Source organism: Dermacentor variabilis, chromosome 1 (assembly GCF_050947875.1).
Source record: "Dermacentor variabilis isolate Ectoservices chromosome 1, ASM5094787v1, whole genome shotgun sequence".
Taxonomy (NCBI): domain Eukaryota; kingdom Metazoa; phylum Arthropoda; class Arachnida; order Ixodida; family Ixodidae; genus Dermacentor; species Dermacentor variabilis.
Window position 1 is genome coordinate 143830744 of NC_134568.1, and position 20614 is coordinate 143851357.

Genomic DNA, 20614 nt, shown 5'->3' on the forward strand with positions numbered 1-20614 from the left:
TCAGCTTATCAGAGTTCTTCTCGGAGGAGGACTACGGTGCACATATATTTAAAGACAAGTATGGTGTGCATGTAACATATATATACAGGGTGTCCCAGCTAACTTTAGCCAAAAAATATGCGAATGCCATGTAGCTGTACAGAACCCAGGTAATGTTCTTTGCCGTCACTTGAAGATACTCAAATTATGTTTTTTTCATTCTGCCTAATTAGGCAATTAGTGTTAATTAATCAACTTCTCAAGTATTATAATTAGATGAAAAGCATCAATGAGAAAATTGTAGAGCGACATGAAAAACTCCCAACACAGCTTTCTGTTGCTCAACACGTGATACATAAAAGTGTTTTTCCAAGCATGAAAGAAGCCCGCAAATACACACAACGTTGCCACGCGACTGGTCGCTTGAGGCACTTTGCGTGTATTTGCAGGCTTCTTTCACGCCCGGAAAAACTTTTATGTAGCGTGTATGGAGCAACAGAAAGCTGTAACAGGAGTTCTTCATGTCGGTCTACAATTTTCTCATTGACGCTTTTCATCTAATTATGTAATTAGGCAGAATGAAAAAAATTATCTGAGTATCTCCAAGCGACAGCGAACAACGTTACCTTGGTTCTGTCCATCTATGCGGCATTCGGATATTTTTAACCTCAGGCTAGAGTTAGCTAGGACAGCCTGTATATGTTGTCCAGTCATGAGCAATAAGAGAGGGAATACAAAATATGGTTTTAGGCTAGAATTACTCATGATGTGTGAATCTAAATTTGGCCTGTGGAGGTATTCTGTAGGAACCCACCTAGTAGACTGTCCATTTTGGCCGCTGCTGATTGGCTGGGGCCGTTCGTCTCCTCCTCGCTCGTACAGCTGTACCCAATCAGCAGCGGCCGAAATGGACAGTCCACTAGGTGGACTCTTACGGAATACCCTCCCTGTTAGTATATAACAAGTAATTTGGCTGTTGTCTTTCATGTTGATCAAGAGGCTACACATTGCTCTCACGAATTCTTAGAACGCACAAAATAAATAAATAAAATAAATAAGTACTGCACAGTTTCAGTGCATAGTCAGGAATTAAGAGAGCAACTACAGAGGTTGCACACCAACCTGCTTAATGAATGCCTTGATTGTTGTTGCATGAACAAACAGAGAAGAAAAAGTTCTTTTTTTTTTTGGTGACCACAAATCTGTACAGGTTGATTCAGGAGAAAAAGAAAAGTGTGACTCCTTGAGCAAGGCATGAGAGCATAGTCTCTCATGTTCTTAAACAAGCTATGAACAAGCACGGTGAGACAACACAATCAGTTCAAGAACAATGGCAGTTGTCAATGTTTAATGCAACTAGTCCTTTATTTTTTTGTACAGCTGATCAGAATAATTAATTTTTAAGCAATTCCAAACATGATAACAAACAAAATGCAGTCAAAAACAGCTATTATGAAATTTAACAGCCCTTATGTACTTCCAGCAGAATACAGGAGACACGCAAAGGGATATCCTAAACTGCAAGAACACAATATGCCCATCTTCTAGCACTAAAAGTTATGCACAAGGCTAAAAGTGAATCACACGATAGATACCACTATCAGACCATCACTTAGTCAATAAGAACTAAATTTATCCAGCCACAACAATGAAACTTGGTAGTATGAAAAACTTTGCAATATTTTTACTTCTCCCACAAAATGCACTGCTTTCTGAAGATACAACTTTTCCACTTTTTCTTTAACAGCGATATATACCTACATTGCAGAAGAAAAGCATATATACACATCAGCCCTCTCACATTTATATAGTGCTGAAATATGCTCTGGCGGAAAAGAAAGATCCAATGGTAATGGTCTCTGAAATTACCATGAAAAATGAAATTTCTGGCTCATGTATGCAAGCTGAGCAGACACCACAAAACAGCATGAAAGCTTGCATGAATGCTCACAGATACTGAAGAAAAAAATTCATATTAGATTATTCAGCACACTGCTGCTGTCTTGCCATTGGTATCAAAGTTGTTGCTAGGTGCTAACCAGCAAGGCCCTTATAATGCAAAGAGTTAGCACAAAGTGGTGGTACTGACACTGGCAAAGCAGCAGCAGTGCGCTGAAGTGTCCAATAGTTAAGAACGAATGTGCATCAGTAAACACAAGCAGAAGAGAAATAATAAGTGAAAAATATTTTGCCAGGCTTTTTTCACTACACTCCTATGTGACATTCTTGCGGACAGAGCTCTGCTTGCTCTTTCGAATTTCGCGAATGTCCTCTCTGAGGTCATTTAGCACATCACTTTGTCCTTCCTTCGCCAGCCGCTGTGACCAGGCCTTCATCTCCCGTTCATATCGGAGTTTGTCCTCATCAGCTTTGTGCAGGTATGGCTGCAATGAAAAACTGGGCTTGTCAACACTGCGTACCAAGGTGCCTGTGACTAATTACCTGATTACTAACTCTGATTACATTTGGCATATCTCACAAGCACATAGCGTCCAAGGTTTACAGAAATTCTGATGAACATCATAAAGCTTTGTACACTGCTTTCAAAGATGCACATAAAGATTAGAAGTGCCACAATATTATTATAATACTGCCATTTATGGAATGTGACAATGAAAATAAACAGGCTCCTTTCATGTGCTAATGTAACCAAGACAGTAGCCTCAGAGAGAGCATCAAGTGTGTCTTTGCGCATGTGTGCGTGTATGTGTGTGATGCCAATTAATGATTGAATTAGTGCAAAACTGCAAAAAGAAAGCACTGAAATGCCAAAGTGAAAGTGAATTATATGGATGTTAGATAGCAAGCTTCACTGTGTTCAAAGCACGAAAAACTACATTGATTGCTTTATGCACTCATCATAAACTTTTGCTAAACTTAGATGAAGGGTTTTCATCAGCTAATACACCCATGCCATAGTGCAGCTGCAATGAAGGTTTTATTTACAAGATGTGAACAAGGTAAGCATAGTTAGCCAATGTTTGCACCATGAGCTTGGAGCCAGCCTTGAGTGCAAGGAGCCAGCAATGGCATTCGAGCTGATTGATAGCTCAATCTTCTTAATTAGAAATGCTCCATTGGAAAGAACTTTAGGTGACTCAAGCTGATTGGATGATGAGAGTGTCATAGTATTGCCTCAACCGGCTGACATAAACAGCCTGTGACAGGCTGTGACATTGGTGGTCAGACGAAGGGATGGCTGGCACTATGAGATATCCTCACCAGGTGCCAATCGATTCTATACATTATTAAAGATTTAGTTTCACCACATTTTTTGTGTCTTCAGAATCACTGAGAGCATACTGCTGCAGAACTGATCAAAAATTTTCATTTAACCAGTGAATTCTGCCAACTTCACGAAATGTGTACTCCATTCATGCACTCTACAGGATATGAGAACATAAACAATTTCATGTCCAGCATACTTGGAAAGCACCCATTCAGTCACTTAAGAAAGATCTATGCCTGATGTAAAACACTGTTGGGAACAAAGAAGTGAACCAACTTTATGACAATATACTAGCATCTAGAGCCAACACCCAGGTGTCGACCTTCCAACTCTTTTTATCAAAACATTTTGCACATACTACTCTATTCAAATCTGCAGCAAAGGTCTACTCAGAAGTGTCTCAAGATGTATACAGCGAAGTCTCGATATAATGAACTTCAGAGGACCGCAGCAAATATTTGTTATTCTGAAAGGTTGTTATAGTGGAAGCCCCAAAATTAACCATTTTGCCCATCAACCCACCAGTATATCAGTTCTCGTGATGTGAGCTATCCACGAAAACATTGCTGTTGGCTCTCGGCTTGTGCTTTTGTTCTTTACCATGGATTTCGCTGCCACGCACCACCGTATATAGAGTGGCACACCCAAAAGAGACGCTGACGCTGAGAAAACTACCGACAAAAAGACACTCCATGTCGTCTATAAACCATAATGTTTCTTTTTGTTTGTTTGTTTTTCACATTGTTACATGGAAATTCCATGCTGTGGACACTGCAAGTGTCTTGCTTGAGGCAGACACCTGAACTATTTTGAAGTGCAAGCACGTGTAAATGACACCATCCAGAAAGTGCGACTGTGTGGGATCCTCGTGAGCATGGAGGTTACATTTCTCTGCGCAGGTAGCTGGTATGGCTGCAGAAAGAAGTGTGAAAGAAAGAAGAGCCATTTGCAGAAAGAAGGGCAAAAGAAGGAAGAGACGTGCCTCCATTGCAAGGCCACACTTGTCTGAGCGAAGCATGTGCTCGTAAAACCTGATGTGTCGTCGCCTCCGCAACAGAAAAAAAAAAAAAAGTCCCTTCCCAGTGTTTTCCTCCGGTGCCGTCTCGGGTTTTCCGAACCCATGTGTTGCAGCATCCACTTTCTGCGCCTTGTCGTCTGCTAGCCTATTGTTCTGGCTGCCGTAAAGGACACAGGGAAATCTAAGAATCTCTAAATTTCTGAATATTACCGCAGTTCGTAGTACTGAGGCGTTGTTCACTTGACACACAGTTGAATAATGTTCGTTATTCTGAAATGTTTGATATTCTTAAGCCCGTAATACTGAAATATTTTGACATTAAAACTGTAATTAGTCAGCAGGGGATTTATGAAAAGTTGGTTAATGTGGTGTATGTAGTAACAAGGTTTCACTGCACAACATGTCTTAAGCATCACTATTTTCACCAGTACTTTTGCTTTAGGTATCCCTTCTTTGCATGTACAATACAAAGCGCCTGCAGGGGACATAACTCGTAACAAAAAGGTTGACAAAAATGTGGTACAGGCCACAGTACTCAGCAGTGATCTATGAGACTTAGAAACACAGATCCAGACAAATCCTTCATACTTTGCCTTGTTTACTGCTGTGTGCTCACACTTACACTTGCACGCTTCAGATTCAGTATTGCTACATGTGCAGTTTCTGGTTATGGCTGTCAAAAAACTAATTTCTATCTCATTTCTAATCTCTCAAAGTATTACTATAACGTGCCCACATAGCCGAGCAATTACTATTTACAGGCAAGCTCCTGCATACAGACGATACTGCCGCAGCTGCATTTAGTTTCTCGAGACGTATGAAAACTGGTTATATCGCACTTGGTGACTTGACAAATGATTAATGCGGGCACTATCGACTCTAAAACTTATTCCACATTTTACATGAAGACTCTGGTGGTCTTTTCATCATGTAGTAAAATGTAGAAGGCATCTGAAGACGTCCAAAGACGGCTTCTCCTTTGAAGAGCCCAATTTTGGCAAACCAGAATTCAGCTGCTCCAGCTTCTGCAGTTAGTTGTCAGCAATGACGTATAAAGTAGCGAATGGTGCTAAAATAAAGGCTTCATAGGGTCATTACATACTGCGACAAGCACATCTGTTATTCAAAGGAGATACACATTTACTCACATTTTACTTGTGTATAGGTCACACCTGTGAAATTTGGACCCAAATTTAAGTAAGAAAGTGTGGCCTTTAAATGAGAATACTATACGATGTGTCAAAAGAATATGAGTTTATGATTTTAATGTGAAGGTAGTTGAAAAGAAAATCTTAGATGGGCACCAGAACTATGTGCCTGCCTCAGACTAGACTGTGTGTCTTGGGAAAGCATAACTGAAAGTTAACTATCACAATTTCGCCAATTGTCTGATTGTCGCAAATTTTTTACAGGTGAGTATAGAAGGCTGGCTCTAAATGACTAATTATTTGCTGTGTATTGCGTGTCCACTACACTTGGCAATAACTTATGGAAAAAATGTTTCTCCTGAAAAAAAAAAACACTGCTTGAGAAATCAGTGGCTGCAAAAGTTAAGAAAAATATTTACATTACACATTAGGCAGCAAGTATTCCTTCAGCATAGAGACGATAGACGGCACTACAAGACTAACAAAAATCTTAGAAAGTCAGATACATATGAGCTGATATTCCTAGAGGGAGCACGACATGAATAGATACTAATCCAACTAACATTTTACAGAGAACAGCACTTTCATAACAATAAAGTAACATTCCCATTTAGGCCCATGAAACAGGTGATCGGTGGACAAATGCTATATCACCTCCATCCTCACCATGACCTCAGATTAGCAGCATTTGGCAATGATTGTAGCTCTTGTGAAAGTTTCGGATTGATCATTTGTGCATAAATATAAAATGGCCTTCCAAATGGCTGACCTGTTTTTTCTCTTCAGACAGCTGCTTCCACATGGCACCAAGTTGAGTCATGATATCCTGAAGGTCAGAGATATAGAATGCAGAACCGTCAGTGTAAGCATTTCAGAGGGAACACAGATTTTGCTCTTTTGATCAACAATACAACTATAGTAGCAAAACAGTGTTCTGTTCATTTATATGTCATTTCTTTGTTGACTGTTCCAAGCACCACAGGCATATCTTGGCAGTTCAATTTTGACAGCAACCAGGGGCTCATATTTCTTAATTTACAACTTGAATAAATATGAAAATAATAGGACTTTTTTATTCCTTTACTTATTTGCTGATATCAAATTGCCATAGTGAAAATGTAAAAGTGACACAGGAGGAACTTTTCTTAATGAAGAGCTTCAAAATGATTTACTTCATTACTTTTATAATAGCATATCAGCTCATAAATAACAATGTGTGAGAATTGAATTACATGCAACAGTGACTTACAGCCAACAGTACATTATACCCGTGTCATGCTTTTAATGTAGAAAATGGTTCGTCTGCTACACGACAACCAGTGTTGTAATCTTAATAGATTTTTATTAGATCTAGCAGGTCTTATAGCCTTGTGTAATGACAAAAAGTCACTGAAAAGTCCGCTTTGTGCATTTAGCACACAGATTTTTCAGTGACTTTTCAGTGACTTTTCAGTGACCTTTCTGTGAACTTCAACTTATTTGTTAAGCAGAGAACAGTGCTTACAGCAGAATATGAAGGATCCTAGCAGAATTTTAGTAGATTTACAAGTACTCTTAGCAGATAAAGAAATTTTCAGCAGAACATAAATTCTCTCAGAGGACCTTTAGCAGACTAGAAGTACAAGTTGCGGTCACCGTAATGTGACTGCGCGAAGTCAGCAAGATTTCATCAGAAGACTCACAGAGATAGTTGCAGTAGTTTAGACCAGTGACAACTAGATAGCTTTATGCTTTGAGAATTGTAGTAATGAGATGTTAGTAAGACAATTTTTATATTGCAAAGCATGTATAGTTTAAAAAAAAATAGATGAGCGCGATAAGTGTCACTATTCCCTGGCTTGCATAAACGATGAGATGCAATGGTTTTCAACAAACTTCACTGGTGGCTTGGCTCTGAGCTTGAATGCACAAAGTGAACCTAGCTTGTTTCCAGGACGCTTGGTCAACAGGTGAAAGGGTTCCTATTTCCAATTTCGCAGCATCACTATCAAAATAACTGGTACTTGCACTACTTAAAATTGTCTGTTTAATATATTTGGACTTGTTGCCCACAAATGTATTTCTTCGTAGTGGTTCACAAAATGTTCTGCAAATCATAGTAAATTTTGAATGTGCTTTGAACGGAATATGTGAATGAAAACAAAAACAAAACAAAAAGACAACACTGATGACAACAGGACAAAATAGAAAAGGTAGCAACTGCAGTGGCTTCAACTTATACTGTGCACGTAGTGCATGGCTCTAATTTGATGTACAGTATGAAGTGTACAGAATGAATGAACAATTTACAACTGTGAGGCAGCATACTACCCTAGCTTCTAAAGGTGTTACTGTTGCCAATTGTCCAACACTACTTTTCTTGACCGTGTATGAGGTCTGCATTGGTGCAACTTCATTCCATGAGAATGTACCAATGAAGTGTTGATAATATTACACAGGTATGCAGCACTCTTAGAAAAATTTTCCTCTGGCCTTGTCAATTATGTCATTACAGCATATGATTCACCACTTTGATATACATTACAAAGTAGCCACTGATAGCCAACAATTTCATCATCAATCATCTACTTTGAACCATGGCAAGCACTGAGGTCATAAGTGTAGTTGCGCCAGATAGCAAAGATCCTGTAATTTAAGTGACGTACATGCAAACATGCAAAAGCAGAGTAATTGCAATGTGATCTAAAATTGCCTGGAACCTCAATGACACATCATCACATGATAACACTGTGCAGGAAAAATCTATAGCACTAACCACATGATACTCAGTACTTAAAATTTTTGTCATGGTAACGAACTACTGCTGCACAAGACAGTGAACTGCCACTGGGCAATAGGACTATTCATGTGATGTCACAGGCAGCCTGTTTTCCTACCATGGTGTTGCTGGAGATAAACACATCAGGATGAAGGTGCAGCTTTTCACCATGTTAGTTGAGTGTCACGGTGGCGGCTACTTCGGTGCACGACCCCTACAGTTTGCTAAGATCGAATTGCATGCTCGCCCTGGCTATTAAGAAAGAAGCAACAGTCAGTACCAAGTGACAGCAGATGTCAAGTCTCCATTTGCTATTATGCTTAACATACACTAATCATTGCTTACTGCGCAGCATAAAAGTTTTGACCATGAATTTTTCTAAATACCCTGTGATTTATGTCATACTAGTGGGATTCAACTGCACCTGCATTTCTAGTAGGCCAGGGTCAGCATTGGTGCATGAATATATCACCACCTCATGCCAGTTGTTTTTCTCAACTTGCACAAGCACTGGCTAACATATAGACAAAATTGGTATTGCTCTGTAGCCTCACAATAGCTACAAGCTCAATTACACATGGTTAGAATGGGTAATGTTGTATTGCTGTCATTTAGAGATGAAATTAACTGCTACAGTCAATCCATTCAGCTATAATGCAGTGTTGTTTTCAAAAGCTCTGCAGAAACTTAATCAGTGTGAGCAATAAAATGTGCCAATGTTTTGATAAGTACAGCTTCATCTTCAGTCGAACTGAAACCCACACAGCGGTGAACACGCTGGTAAAACTCGGCATAACACGTGTTGCCTAAAGTGCATGATGGCTGTTTTCCGAAGGCATTAAGAAACTACAGTAAAAGTGTTCTATACAAGGCTTGCGTAGCTAGCCAATCACACCATGATATACCAAGACTGTAACAGATAATAGCAGCAATAAGTGGCCTTGAAGAACTACTAAGACGATACATAATACCACTGCTCAACAACAGCCAAAATGTTTGAATAACATTGCACCTTTCCAAGAATTCATGATCGGCAGTGAGCCCACGGACTCTATGCAGGGATACGCCTATGTGACACTTAGCTAGGTCAATTACTCACAGGGGACCTTGACTATAAGAAGGAAATTTACAGAAGAATAAAAATGGGCGGAGTGCATACAGCAGCCATTACCAAACCCTGACTGGAAGCTTACCACTGTTATTGAAAAGGAAAGCATACAATCATTGCATTCTACCAGGTGCTAACATATGGCGCAGAAACTTGGAGGTTAACAAAGAAGCTCGAGAAGAAGTTGAGGACCGTGCAAAGAGAGATAGAACAAAAAATGTTAAGAGATAGGAAGAGAGTGGTGTGGATCAGAGAGCAAACGGAAACAGCTGATATTCTAGTCAACAATCAAAAAACGAAAATGAAGCTGGACAGGCTATGTAATGCTTAGGGCAGATAACCGGTGGACCATTAGAGTTACATAATAGGTGCCAAGGGAAGGGAAGTGCAGCTGAGGATGCCACCCATGTACTTTTTTGCAGAGCCGTTCAACTACAAGCCTGCCTTTTCTTTGAAGGCTTTATTTTCTTCAGTTCTGCTTTGCAGAAGCCTGCATACTAATTTAGTGTTAGAAAAAATAAAGGCACTTGGTGAGAAGTAAGCGTGTAGATCCACGAAACTTTTGTGGATCCTCACATTGTGTGATGCAAAAAAAAAAATTAAACTATAGTAGAAATTTACAGACAGGCAATACAGTGTAACAAGAAAGGGATCATCATGATATATATATATAGGTCCAGGGCCATGATATTGTAATGAAGCATTCCACTCGATTCAATGCCACTCTTATCATCCCCATTCATGGCCAGCCGATTCCTTTCGTAATGCAGGTGGAGTGTCGCTCTGACCATTGATGAAGTGCGGCAAGGAATAGCATTGGAAAAGGCATCGCTACAAAATGGTGGTGTGTGGTTCACTCAATAAACTCAGAAATTACATGAGTTTAAGCTACATAAAAAAAAATTTACCATTAGCAGTTCTGTGACTGGGCTAGTAGATGGAACATCCTGGCTAAATGGTGCGGCTTCAGAGCAAAAAGGCGGTGATGCTAGTGACAAGGTGACATACATTGTCCTGTCTGTGTCACCTTTTAACATGTCCCCATTTAGGCTATGAAACACTGCATCTAGCCATAAAATTTTACAGTGTACCCTACACTATAACATGCTCCATTCCCACATTTCCCCCACTTCTTCACCCCACCTCAACTCACCCTCTGGATTACAAGCCTGAGAGGGCAACTTGTGCTATATCCAGAACCATGCTTTTAAGCAGGATGTTTTAGTTTTCTTCTCTTTCGATTAGCCTGTCAACATGCAACGAAATCAACCACCAGCCAACTAGGCTTTCCAGGAAAGTCAACCTCTCGACTGCAAGAGGTGCTAGTCTGCAAAAAGCCAGAGCGTTTCACTCAGCGCAACAAAGGATAATGAGGGGATGACGTAGACAGGACCACAACTAATTCCCTTAAGCTTGCCCACACTGCTTGGCCCCTTGGACCAGGTGGATGTCTGCCAGCTTGACAACCTTGTCACACTGCAAGTTCTACGTTTCATAGGCAGGAATACGTGCAGCCAACCTAGAGGCCTATACTGTGTTTCATACTTAAAAGGTGACCCTGCTGAAGCTATGCAAGCAGTAGTTCTGCCACAGAAGTCCTACTCCGCACGTTTTACAGTGCAGTTTTTGATCTGTAATGCTCTCTATCATATAACTAGTTAATATATTACAACTATAACCTGTAGACACAAGGTTACACCAAATTATGTATTATTCGTGCAACTTTGTGTCTCAATACAAGAACTATGGGTTGCAAGCGGAGCCCTGCAGCTGCCATGCACAGAAATGTGTCATTCCAATCGTTCGGTGGTAAATAGCTTCAGATCTGTGACACTTTCAAAGTAATGAATATGTCGTATTTTACAACATAAAAGTTAATGTTACTTAATGTTACCTCGAATTATATAATGTATACCTAGATTTTTATTTCATATGTGACACACTACTTTCTGGTCGCAAATGCAAGCAGTTAAAGATGCCTCTCTAGCCTTCGTAGCATTGCCTGCTATGTACAAAAAGAGTATAGCAGACCTGGACAAGCTTCAATGTCTGCCCCCAGGGCCTTCTGGAGCTTGTACATGCCACTGGCTTATCCAACCTATTACAGTCCTTCCTTCCCATAGTCCTGCAAACCATTCTTTTTCAAAATAAACTAAATCAACAAAGTAGTCCAACTGCTGGAAGAGAACTTAACTAGGCGCTTTCAAGTCAACGTTACTAGAACTAACTCAGTTTCACAGCTACGCTGAAAACATGGGCCCCGTGGCAGTTGCGAAAACGAACAACACTGCAATCAAGTCACCCTACCGGCAGCGCTTCCAGTTGCGCGTCTTCTTCACTGTGGCTACATCCCGGGTGGTTGTTTTGATGCTGCACATTTATTGTGTCCTGCAGAAGTTCGTTTGGAGGTTTGAGTATTTGGAGCTCGCGCTAGTCTGCGGAGGCTTAGAGCCTGGCTTGTGTCGAGCATGCAATACCATCATCATCATCAGCCTATTTTTTGTCCACTGCAGGATAAAGGCCTCTCCCTGCGATCTCCAATTACCCCTGTCCTGCACCAACTGATTCTAGCTAGCACCTGCAAATTTCTTATTTTCATCACCCCACCTATTCTTCCACTGTGCTTGACTGCGCTTCCCTTCTCTTGGCACCCATTCTGTAACATTAATGGTCCGCCGGTTATCTAACCTACGCATTACATGACTTGCCCAGCTCCATTTCATTCTCTTAATGTCAATCAGATCAGCTACTCCCGTTTGCTGTCTGATCCACACCGCTCGCTTCCTGTCTCTTAATGTTACACCTAACATTCCTCGTTCTATCGCTCTTTGTGCGGTCCTTAGGTTGTTTTCAAGCTTTTGTCAACCAACAAGTTTCTGCCCCATATGTTAGCACTGGTAGAATGCATTGATTGTACACCTTTCTTTTTAGTGTAATAGTAAGCTTCCAGTAAGGATGAGTATGTCTGCTGTATGCACTCCAACCCAATTTTATACTTCTGCACATTTCCTTCTCATGATCAGGGTCCCCTGTGAGTAATTGACCTAGGTAAATGTATCCCTTCCCAGACTCTAGAGGCTGACTTGCGATCATGAACTCTTGTTCCCTTGGCAGGCTGTTGATCATTATGTTTGTTTTCTGCTTATTAATCTTCAATCCCACTCTTACACTCTCTCTGTTAAGGTCCTCAATCATTTGTTGTAACTCGTCCCCAGTGTTGCTGAACAGGACAATGTCATCTGCAAACCGAAGGTTGCTCAGATATTTGCCGTTAATCCTTACTCCTAAGCCTTCCCAGTTTAATAGCTAAATAGCTTGAATACTTATTCTGAGCGTGCCATGAATAGCATTGGAGAGATTGTCTCCTTGTCTGACCCCTTTCTTTATAGGTATCTTTCTACTTTTCTTATGTAGAATTAAAGCAGCTGTGGAATCTGTAGATATTTTCGAAGATATTTATGTAAGCCTCCTGTACTCCTTGATTATGTAATGCCTCTATGACTGATGGTATCTATACTGAATCAAATGCCTTTTCATAATCCATGAAAGACATATAGAGAGGCTGATTGTACTCTGCAGATTTCTCGATTACCTGATTGATGACATGAATCTGATCTGCTGTACAGTATCCCTTTCTGAAGCCAGCCTGTTCTCTTGGTTGACTGAAGTGTTGCCCTTATTCTATTGGAAATTATATTGGTGAATATTTTATACAATACTGGAAGTAAGCTAATGGGCTTGTAATTTTTCAATTCTTTAATGTCTCCCTTTTTCTGGATTAGTATAATGTTGGCATTCTTCCAGTTCTCTGGGACCCTTGAAGTCAATAGACAGTTCGTATAAAGGGCCGCTAGTTTTTCAAGCATTATGTCTTCTCCATCTTTGATTAAATAGACTTTTGTTCCATCTTCTCCAGCCGCTGTTCGCCGGGTCATGTCTTGCAAGACTCTTCTAACTCCGTGGATCGCTAGTTATAGAAGGAGCTTCTGTATCTTGTTGATTACTACTTCGAATGAACATAGAATGGCTGCTCTGGGCACTGTACAGGTCAGTATATAATTATTCTGCTGCTTTTACTATGTCTTCTAAACTGCTGCTGATATTACCCTGCTTATCTTTCAGTGCATACACCTTGTCTTGTCCTACGCCAAGTTTTTGTCTCACTGATGTCATGCTGTGTCCATTTTTTATTGCTTCCTCAGCCTTTCTTACACTATAAGTTCAAATATCCCTTATTTTCTCCTTGTTTATCAGTTTTGACAATTCCGCGAATTCTATCTGATCTCTTGAGTTGGACGCTTTCATTCTTTGTCATTTCTTTATTATATCCTTCATTGCTTGGGAGAGCTTACCTATTGGTTGCCTTGGTGCATTACCTCCCACTTTAATTGCTGCTTCTGAAGCCAGCCTAGTTACGGTTTCATTCATTACCTCTATAACATCTTCATCTCGCTGTTGTAAGACTGCATATTTGTTTGTAAGTGCCAGCCTTAATTGCTCTGCTTTTACCTTTACTGCATCTAGGTTGGTTTGTTTCTTCTTGATCTCACTAACATATGATCACTGCACTTTACCCTACCTAACACTCCTACAGCTTGCACTATGTTGGGATCGGCATAAAGTATGAAAGTAATTTCATTTCTTGTTTCACCATTAGGGCTTTTCCAGGTCCACTTTTTGTTGATGTGCTTCTTGAAGAACATGTTCATTATTCGCAACTTATTCCTTTTCACAAATTCTACCAACATCTCTCCTCTGGTGTTTCTAGAATCGATGCCATACTTGCCAATTGCTTGTTTGCCAGCCTGCTTTTCCCCCACTTTTGCAATGAAGTCGCCTATTACTACGTATACTGAGTTTGCTCATCATGCTTTTCTCATCGCTAATTCCACATCTTCATAAAGCTGATCTACTTCATCATTATTATAACTGGAGGTAGGATTGTAGGCTTGTACTACCTTTAATCTATATCTCTTAAGTTTTATTGTGGCTACTGCTACCCTCTCATTAATGCTGCAGAATTCGTCAATGTTGCCCACTATGCCCTTTTGGATTAGGAATTCTACTCCATACTGCTTCTTATCTGGAAGTCCTCTATAGCAGAGGACGTGGCCATTAGTCAGCACTGTATATGCCTCACAAGTTCTTCTAACCTCACTAAGGCCAATGATATCTGAAACAATGCCTGATAGTTCCTCAAAGAGACCTGCTAAGCTAGCTTCACTACCAATGTGTTTTGCTCCGGGTTGAAAAAGCAGCTACAAGCCATCCACTTTAAATGCATAAGCATTTTTTGCCAAGTACCTCAGCTCCACCGCGAGAAAAGTGTAATGCCTTGCATCTGCACAAAGAATGCATAATTTGCGAAGTTAAGATGTTTAATCATTATAATAATACAAATGTTGATGATAGGTAGCTTTATAAGCAATAAGGAACAATTCAAACAACAAAAGAATAAAATTGATCAGAGAGAATACCCATAGGGACACATAGAGCTCCAGGGAAAATGCACGGGGAAGCTTATAGTAGAGGTGGGCCAAATTGAAATTTGGGATTGGACTACCATGAAGTTTGAACATGGACCAACTTAAATTTGGGGGTGGGCCAGCGCGCAATATGACCAACTTACTCGAAAGAAATGCATAGCTTATATAGGATGTAAAAGAGCTCTCCATTTGCAGATGTCTCAATAAAGAATAATTTTTAATGCTTGTTCAAGTTATCCAGTAGTTTTTTTTTTTGCTTCTTCCCTCATTAGCTATCCTGCTTTTATCCCTCTTTCGCATAATCGATTATGAACGGCCTTATCTGGAAGACACATCCAGTCACAATTGATGTTGGAGTAGCTCCGTAGTATGGCAAAGCGGTTGAAATTGAAGCGTTCACATGTCAGCTTTAGGATTCATACTGCGCTTGCAAAGCTGTCACTCATAGTGAAAATCACGAACTCTAATTGCAAGGGCAGTACAGCTTTTCAGTGGACTAATAAATCGACACATATGAGCGAACGTGTGTGCAATATCAAGCTGCAGCGCCACTGAAGCAGCAGCTGACGTGGCCGACCGGTAACTGGACTCAACTGCAGCACCGTTAGTTCTCGCGACTACTGCGTGGGCCACATGCTTGCGTTGGCCAATATGTGGAGCTGAAAAACTGAGTTGATTCTAGTAATGTTGCTTCAGGTAGTGAAGTGAGCCCATGCAATCTTGCTGCACAAATGCAGCTGCCATGGTGCATGCTCACCAAACCTCTTGTGCAGCAGAACACGCTTCTGTTAGATTTCTGTTTTGGAACAGCGCTATGGCAGCATGCACAGGCAGTCCTGCACAGGAACGTATAGTGGTATAGATCAACCATTATGCTATGCTAAGTTACCCTGTTCTATACCCATAAATGTCGCTGCATTATGTATATTACATTACGCTATAATCACATTATTATTCTATTGACTTGTAAAAGTCCTCCTTACATTATATTCATGCAAATGCAGTAATTAGGGAGCACTACTTTTGTAGTTTGCTCAAAGTTATATATTTATAATATGGTTCTTCGTCTTGCTACTTGTACAAAATAAAACCAAGACAATGGCCAATGTGATCACATAACCAATACTCATTTCATACAATGTTTGCTCACATACAACTTGACCTCACCATATGATCACATAATTTTTAACCCCTGCACTTCTAATTAACAGTGCTGCACATTTTTGCTTTCGTTTATTGCCACTTAATACTTTTAAACAATGCTTCTGTGAAATACGAGCTTAAAAAGAAAAAGAAACGAAGAGAAGGAAAGCTGTAACTTGCAATGATACTAGTCAGAACGTATTGTTTGGCTAGTTAATCTGTCATGGCAAAACATAATGGTAGATACCTGGGCTTGCTGACATGGCGTAAGCAGCTCTACGGCGTAACAGTCAACAGAAGATGAGGGGACAACGCACAGCACTACATCATCCCCCCTTTGCCTGTGTGTGTCCAAACAGCTAGCACATTCATTTTTGTGGTCGAAACAGAACAGTCCATATATGCTTAAATAACACCTATTCAAAACAGAGGGCACTACAGTTTTTCACAAAAGTCACAATATGCTAAATATCTGTTACTATGGGGACTTTACTAGCTCTTTTTGCTGCTGCCCTAATGTGGAATGAACGCCTACCTGTGGAGATGGAACCTCACTTTTACTAGGCAGCTTCCCTAGGAACCATGAAGAAATACTGCTGACAACTGCACTCTGGAGAAAAGATGGAGCAATTGCAGATGATTTATAAATTTAGCTGCACACAAAAATAGTACTGTTTTTGTCTTCTATATCTGTTTATGTCACAGCAAATTCTGAACAATAGCATAACTTTAGTGTAATGCAGTGTTTCCAACAAAATGCAGCCAATAATCTCTTTGAATGCAGATGAAAGGGAGAGTGTTGAATGTGTGCTTCATAATTTACTGCCTCACCACCACTGCCAAGAAGCTATGATAGGCAGCAGATGGTTCTGTCATCAGACAAATGAACTAAAATTCTTCTGTAGTGGGACTCAGTAAGTTTGCAGCAGATTCTTTTGGGACTGACAGCAAGAACTACACCAGTAAGCTTAATAACCTTTATGATGCATAGACATGTACACATATACTGGCAGTGAATATGTCAAACCACAAATGGAATGAGTCGATAAAGACACACCTGAAGGATATAGTCCCGCTAGTACCAAACATTACTACTCTTACATGCTTACTCTGACAAGAATATAGCCACCCCATTCCTTCCTTTGCATTTGAATATTAGTCTCAGTGCATATTGACCCTTTTCGTGGAGCAGTTTGTTCTATAGAAACGAGATGGCGCTTCCGGTGGTGCGCTGCACATCACCTCAGCGACAGCACATGAATACGAAACCATTACAGCTTCCACTTTGCTAATGTGTGATCAGCTGTCGGAAATGCAACTGAGTTTTCGCTAACGCACTGTGCTCCAATCATGCGAGATTGAAACATTCGGTTTGAAGACATGTGCACTAGTTGGCTGCAAAAATAGTGGCTGGCATATTAAGGAATGGAACGAATCTGTGTAGCCAAGTTCAGAGACTGTTGGTGCAACTGTCCGCACATGTTACTGGCACTTAGAGATGTACGGCTCTCTTTGAGGATACAGAAATTTGCTCATCCGCCAGCGTTGTATTGCTAACCTTCAAAGAAAGTGGTTCAGCCCCAAAACATTGGCAAGAATGAGTACTGTTCATTAAAAAATGGCAAAGGGAGTAGTGCTGCTTCCTGTCATAGTATGTTTTGCGCACAGTATAGTATCTACACACGTCTACCCCAACTGGCTCGGAAACTTATGCCCACTATATCGCCAACGAGTCAAGAATAAGTGAATGGGCACATACTTGAATATATGCGCGCCATATACGCACAATAAATGACGGACTACACCGATAACATATGAATAGTCGAATCTGAATGTATTGTGATGGTCCACAAGAGTAAGCAAGTTACTAGCGATAATACATCTTTGCTACAAGGTATTACAATGTACAGTACAGAACGGCTGTTTCAAGCCTTGCACACACACCCACAAGCGATTAGGAAGAAATAATCAGATAGTGACTGCACCAAGGAAGTTTACTGAGTCAGAAATGTAACAGGCCGCTGCTTCAAAATATTTGCCAAATAAAGAATGAAGAGCAAAACCAGAGTCCTTCCATGTTTTGGAAGGACTCTAGCAAAACACACTAATCCTGACTCCACTCATGAGCGGTAAGTTTGGATAGCTTGTAATGCATAATTAGCCTCACTTTTAAAACAAGCACCACATATGTTGCTTGCACTGTTCGGACATAGCTTAATCAGCTTCCAAAGCATTTTTGCATGTTCTCTGAAGCTGTGGCCAAAGCTTCGTGTTGTCCACCCAGACACTGTCTACGATATCTCCCGAAACAGAGGTTTGCTAAGCCGTGCTGGCCTCATACATACCCACTGTAAACACGGAGGCAACGGAGGCAGTTGAGGCAAGCAATGGACGCGTCAACATGTGATCAAACATGGCAGCACCCACAGGATCGCCACGAAACGGGTCAATATTGATACAATGCTAACCATTAACAAATAGCAGTGACAGCATGCAAAGAGTGCATAAGAAAAATGATAAAGGGCATTTGAGGCTACGCAGAAGATATTGGTCAGGAAGTAATAAAACTTTCAAAGTACAGTCAAACCATGATATAGAAAAACCTAGATATAACAAATCATTGAATATATTCAAATAAATAAAAAATTCAGTTGCAGATGCTTTACTTAATTGAGTATTGCCTGCTATAACGAAATTGAAAATGTGGGATCTGACACAGCAGCAAATTCTTGTTTGGATGTGCCTTAGAATAAGGATTCCGATACAAAAATGTCAAATTATGGCCACTGACAGATTTTCTAGACCTGCGCAACAATATTCTATGTGAACCATACTCGCAGACAACTTTTCTTGGCTATGAAGTGAAGGCTACAAAATCGAATCATGCCTGTGGTACCGCTGCTGGAAGTAGACCTGCAATTTCATTCACATTTCCTTACGTGGAAAATAGAGAACATAGCTCTTTTGTTTTGCAGAGCATACAATTTGAAATTAAATGTAACATTCACCATGTCAGCTACTGGTATTTATTGTATTTTTAGGTTGCCCTCTCAAGTTTTCACACATGCAAGACCGTTACACATGTTACGCATTCCTCAATGGCAAAATGGCACCTGTGTTGCCTGGTAAGTCATTCATTGCCTGCTGTCCCACCTGTCAGCTCTCCTGAAAGACTGATGACCAACTTCAACAACAAATGGCTGTCTTAGCACACAAAACAAGTGTGTTCAATGTCTACGCGGATATCAGGCAAATCTATTTGGAAATCACAAGAGTCGGCACTACAAACAAGCGAGTGCGCTGACTTATGTTGTGCTGGCTCTACCGATGCCAATTTCCCATTCTCATCGACATCAAGGTCACATGGCTGCTTCGGGGCTCCGAAGGAGGCTGTGTTGCTTGCTGTTCTGACCTCTAAACATAAGGGATGTCTTTGATTAGATTCAGAAAATCATGTGAAGCTGATTGTGTTTGCCTTCACTAATGTAAAGAAGCTAGGCACGGTCGGTGAAGCCGAAACTGAAACTGGGGCCAAACTCACGCGGAATAATTTGGATACAAAGTGTGTTCAGAAGCTCTACCCGCATAGCTTTCACTTCATGGCCAAGAAAAGTTTTCCCCAAGTACAAGTGCCTTTCAGAAAACACTGTCTTTGTCAGGTGCACTTTCGAGAAAACAAAGCAAATTGGAGCTCACCAACCAGTGAAAAATAAAGCCATGCTAGAGGCTGCTTCTGTGAATTCAGTGTGTAAAAGGCTTTGTCACCGACGACTTGAAATTCTTCAATTTAGAACAGTGCAACAATGGACAGCTACAGTAGTGAACGCACACAGCAGTGCAGTCTCTTGTGCTGCTCTAAACACAAATGTTCAACCAACAAGCTCAAATTCTGATATTGTCAACTTGGAAGTACGGATGCTGTACAGGGCTGGATTTGTTCATTAGGGCATTGTGTGAGTGTATTGCGAGACTAGTTGCTTCCGAGAAGACATGACTTTCTGTGTCTGCTGTGCCAAAGGTCACAGCATGCTTGAGGGGTAGGCAATATAAATGTGGAAGGCCGGGCGCCCCATTCTGCTGCCGTGTCAGAAGGTTGCTGCAACCTGCCCTGGCCCAAGCTGAGGCCCTAGTCGCCTTGAGAATGGGAGAGAGTGTAGGTGGGCAGAAGTAACATAAATTAAATGAGGTTTGAGAACGGCACTTTGCAGTGCTTGCATTGGTGAAGACAGGAATGTGTTGTGGACACTCATGGAAACAGGAGAAGGCGAGGAGAGACAACGATTAGATTAGGAGACGAGATGACGACGGGAGGAGAAAATGCAGTATGTTACAGATGTTACCCACTGCTGTAGCGAGTATATTCTAGGGAATATCTTAAGTGTGCAGTGCATCGTTAAACAAAATCTGAAAATAAGTTTCAGATTCCCCTGTGGCACTGTGACCATTCCAAAAGCAATGTACAGGGTCATCCACTCTGAATACAAACATGGCACAGTGTGGCTGCACATTAAAGCTAAGCAGTGCAGGCGCACAGGGGCTTGGAAGTGGGGCTTCATATCGTCTGCTAAAGCACAGTGCATTCCCGCGCTTTAGCAGATGACACGAAGGCCCCACCTCCAAGCCCCTCTCACCTACACTGCTTAGCTTCTATGCGTGGCCACGCCACGTGCGTTAGTGCTCCTGCAGCTTGGCCATGCTGCATTGTGTTCATACTAAGAGTGGATGACCCTTGTTACGGTTGGCGT

At 40.9% G+C, this 20614-nt stretch overlaps 1 protein-coding gene across 3 annotated transcripts in view; it reads right to left on the reverse strand.

Moving 5' to 3' along the window:
- Positions 1-1299: 1299 nt before the first annotated feature.
- LOC142585820 (transcription factor A, mitochondrial-like) overlaps positions 1300-20614 on the reverse strand; it is a 46940-nt gene continuing 27625 nt past the window's right edge. The window contains exons 6-9 of one of the 3 annotated variants that reach the window (XM_075696862.1): positions 16405-16479; positions 6144-6200; positions 5375-5398; positions 2150-2363 (exon numbers count right to left, since the gene is read on the reverse strand). In XM_075696862.1, the coding sequence (XP_075552977.1) occupies positions 5393-5398; positions 6144-6200; positions 16405-16479 (138 nt within the window). In that variant the 3' untranslated portion in view covers positions 2150-2363; positions 5375-5392. Of the gene's footprint in view, positions 2364-5374; positions 5399-6143; positions 6201-16404; positions 16480-20614 lie in introns of all 3 variants that reach the window. The other 2 variants (XM_075696845.1, XM_075696854.1) reach the window with 2 other exon arrangements.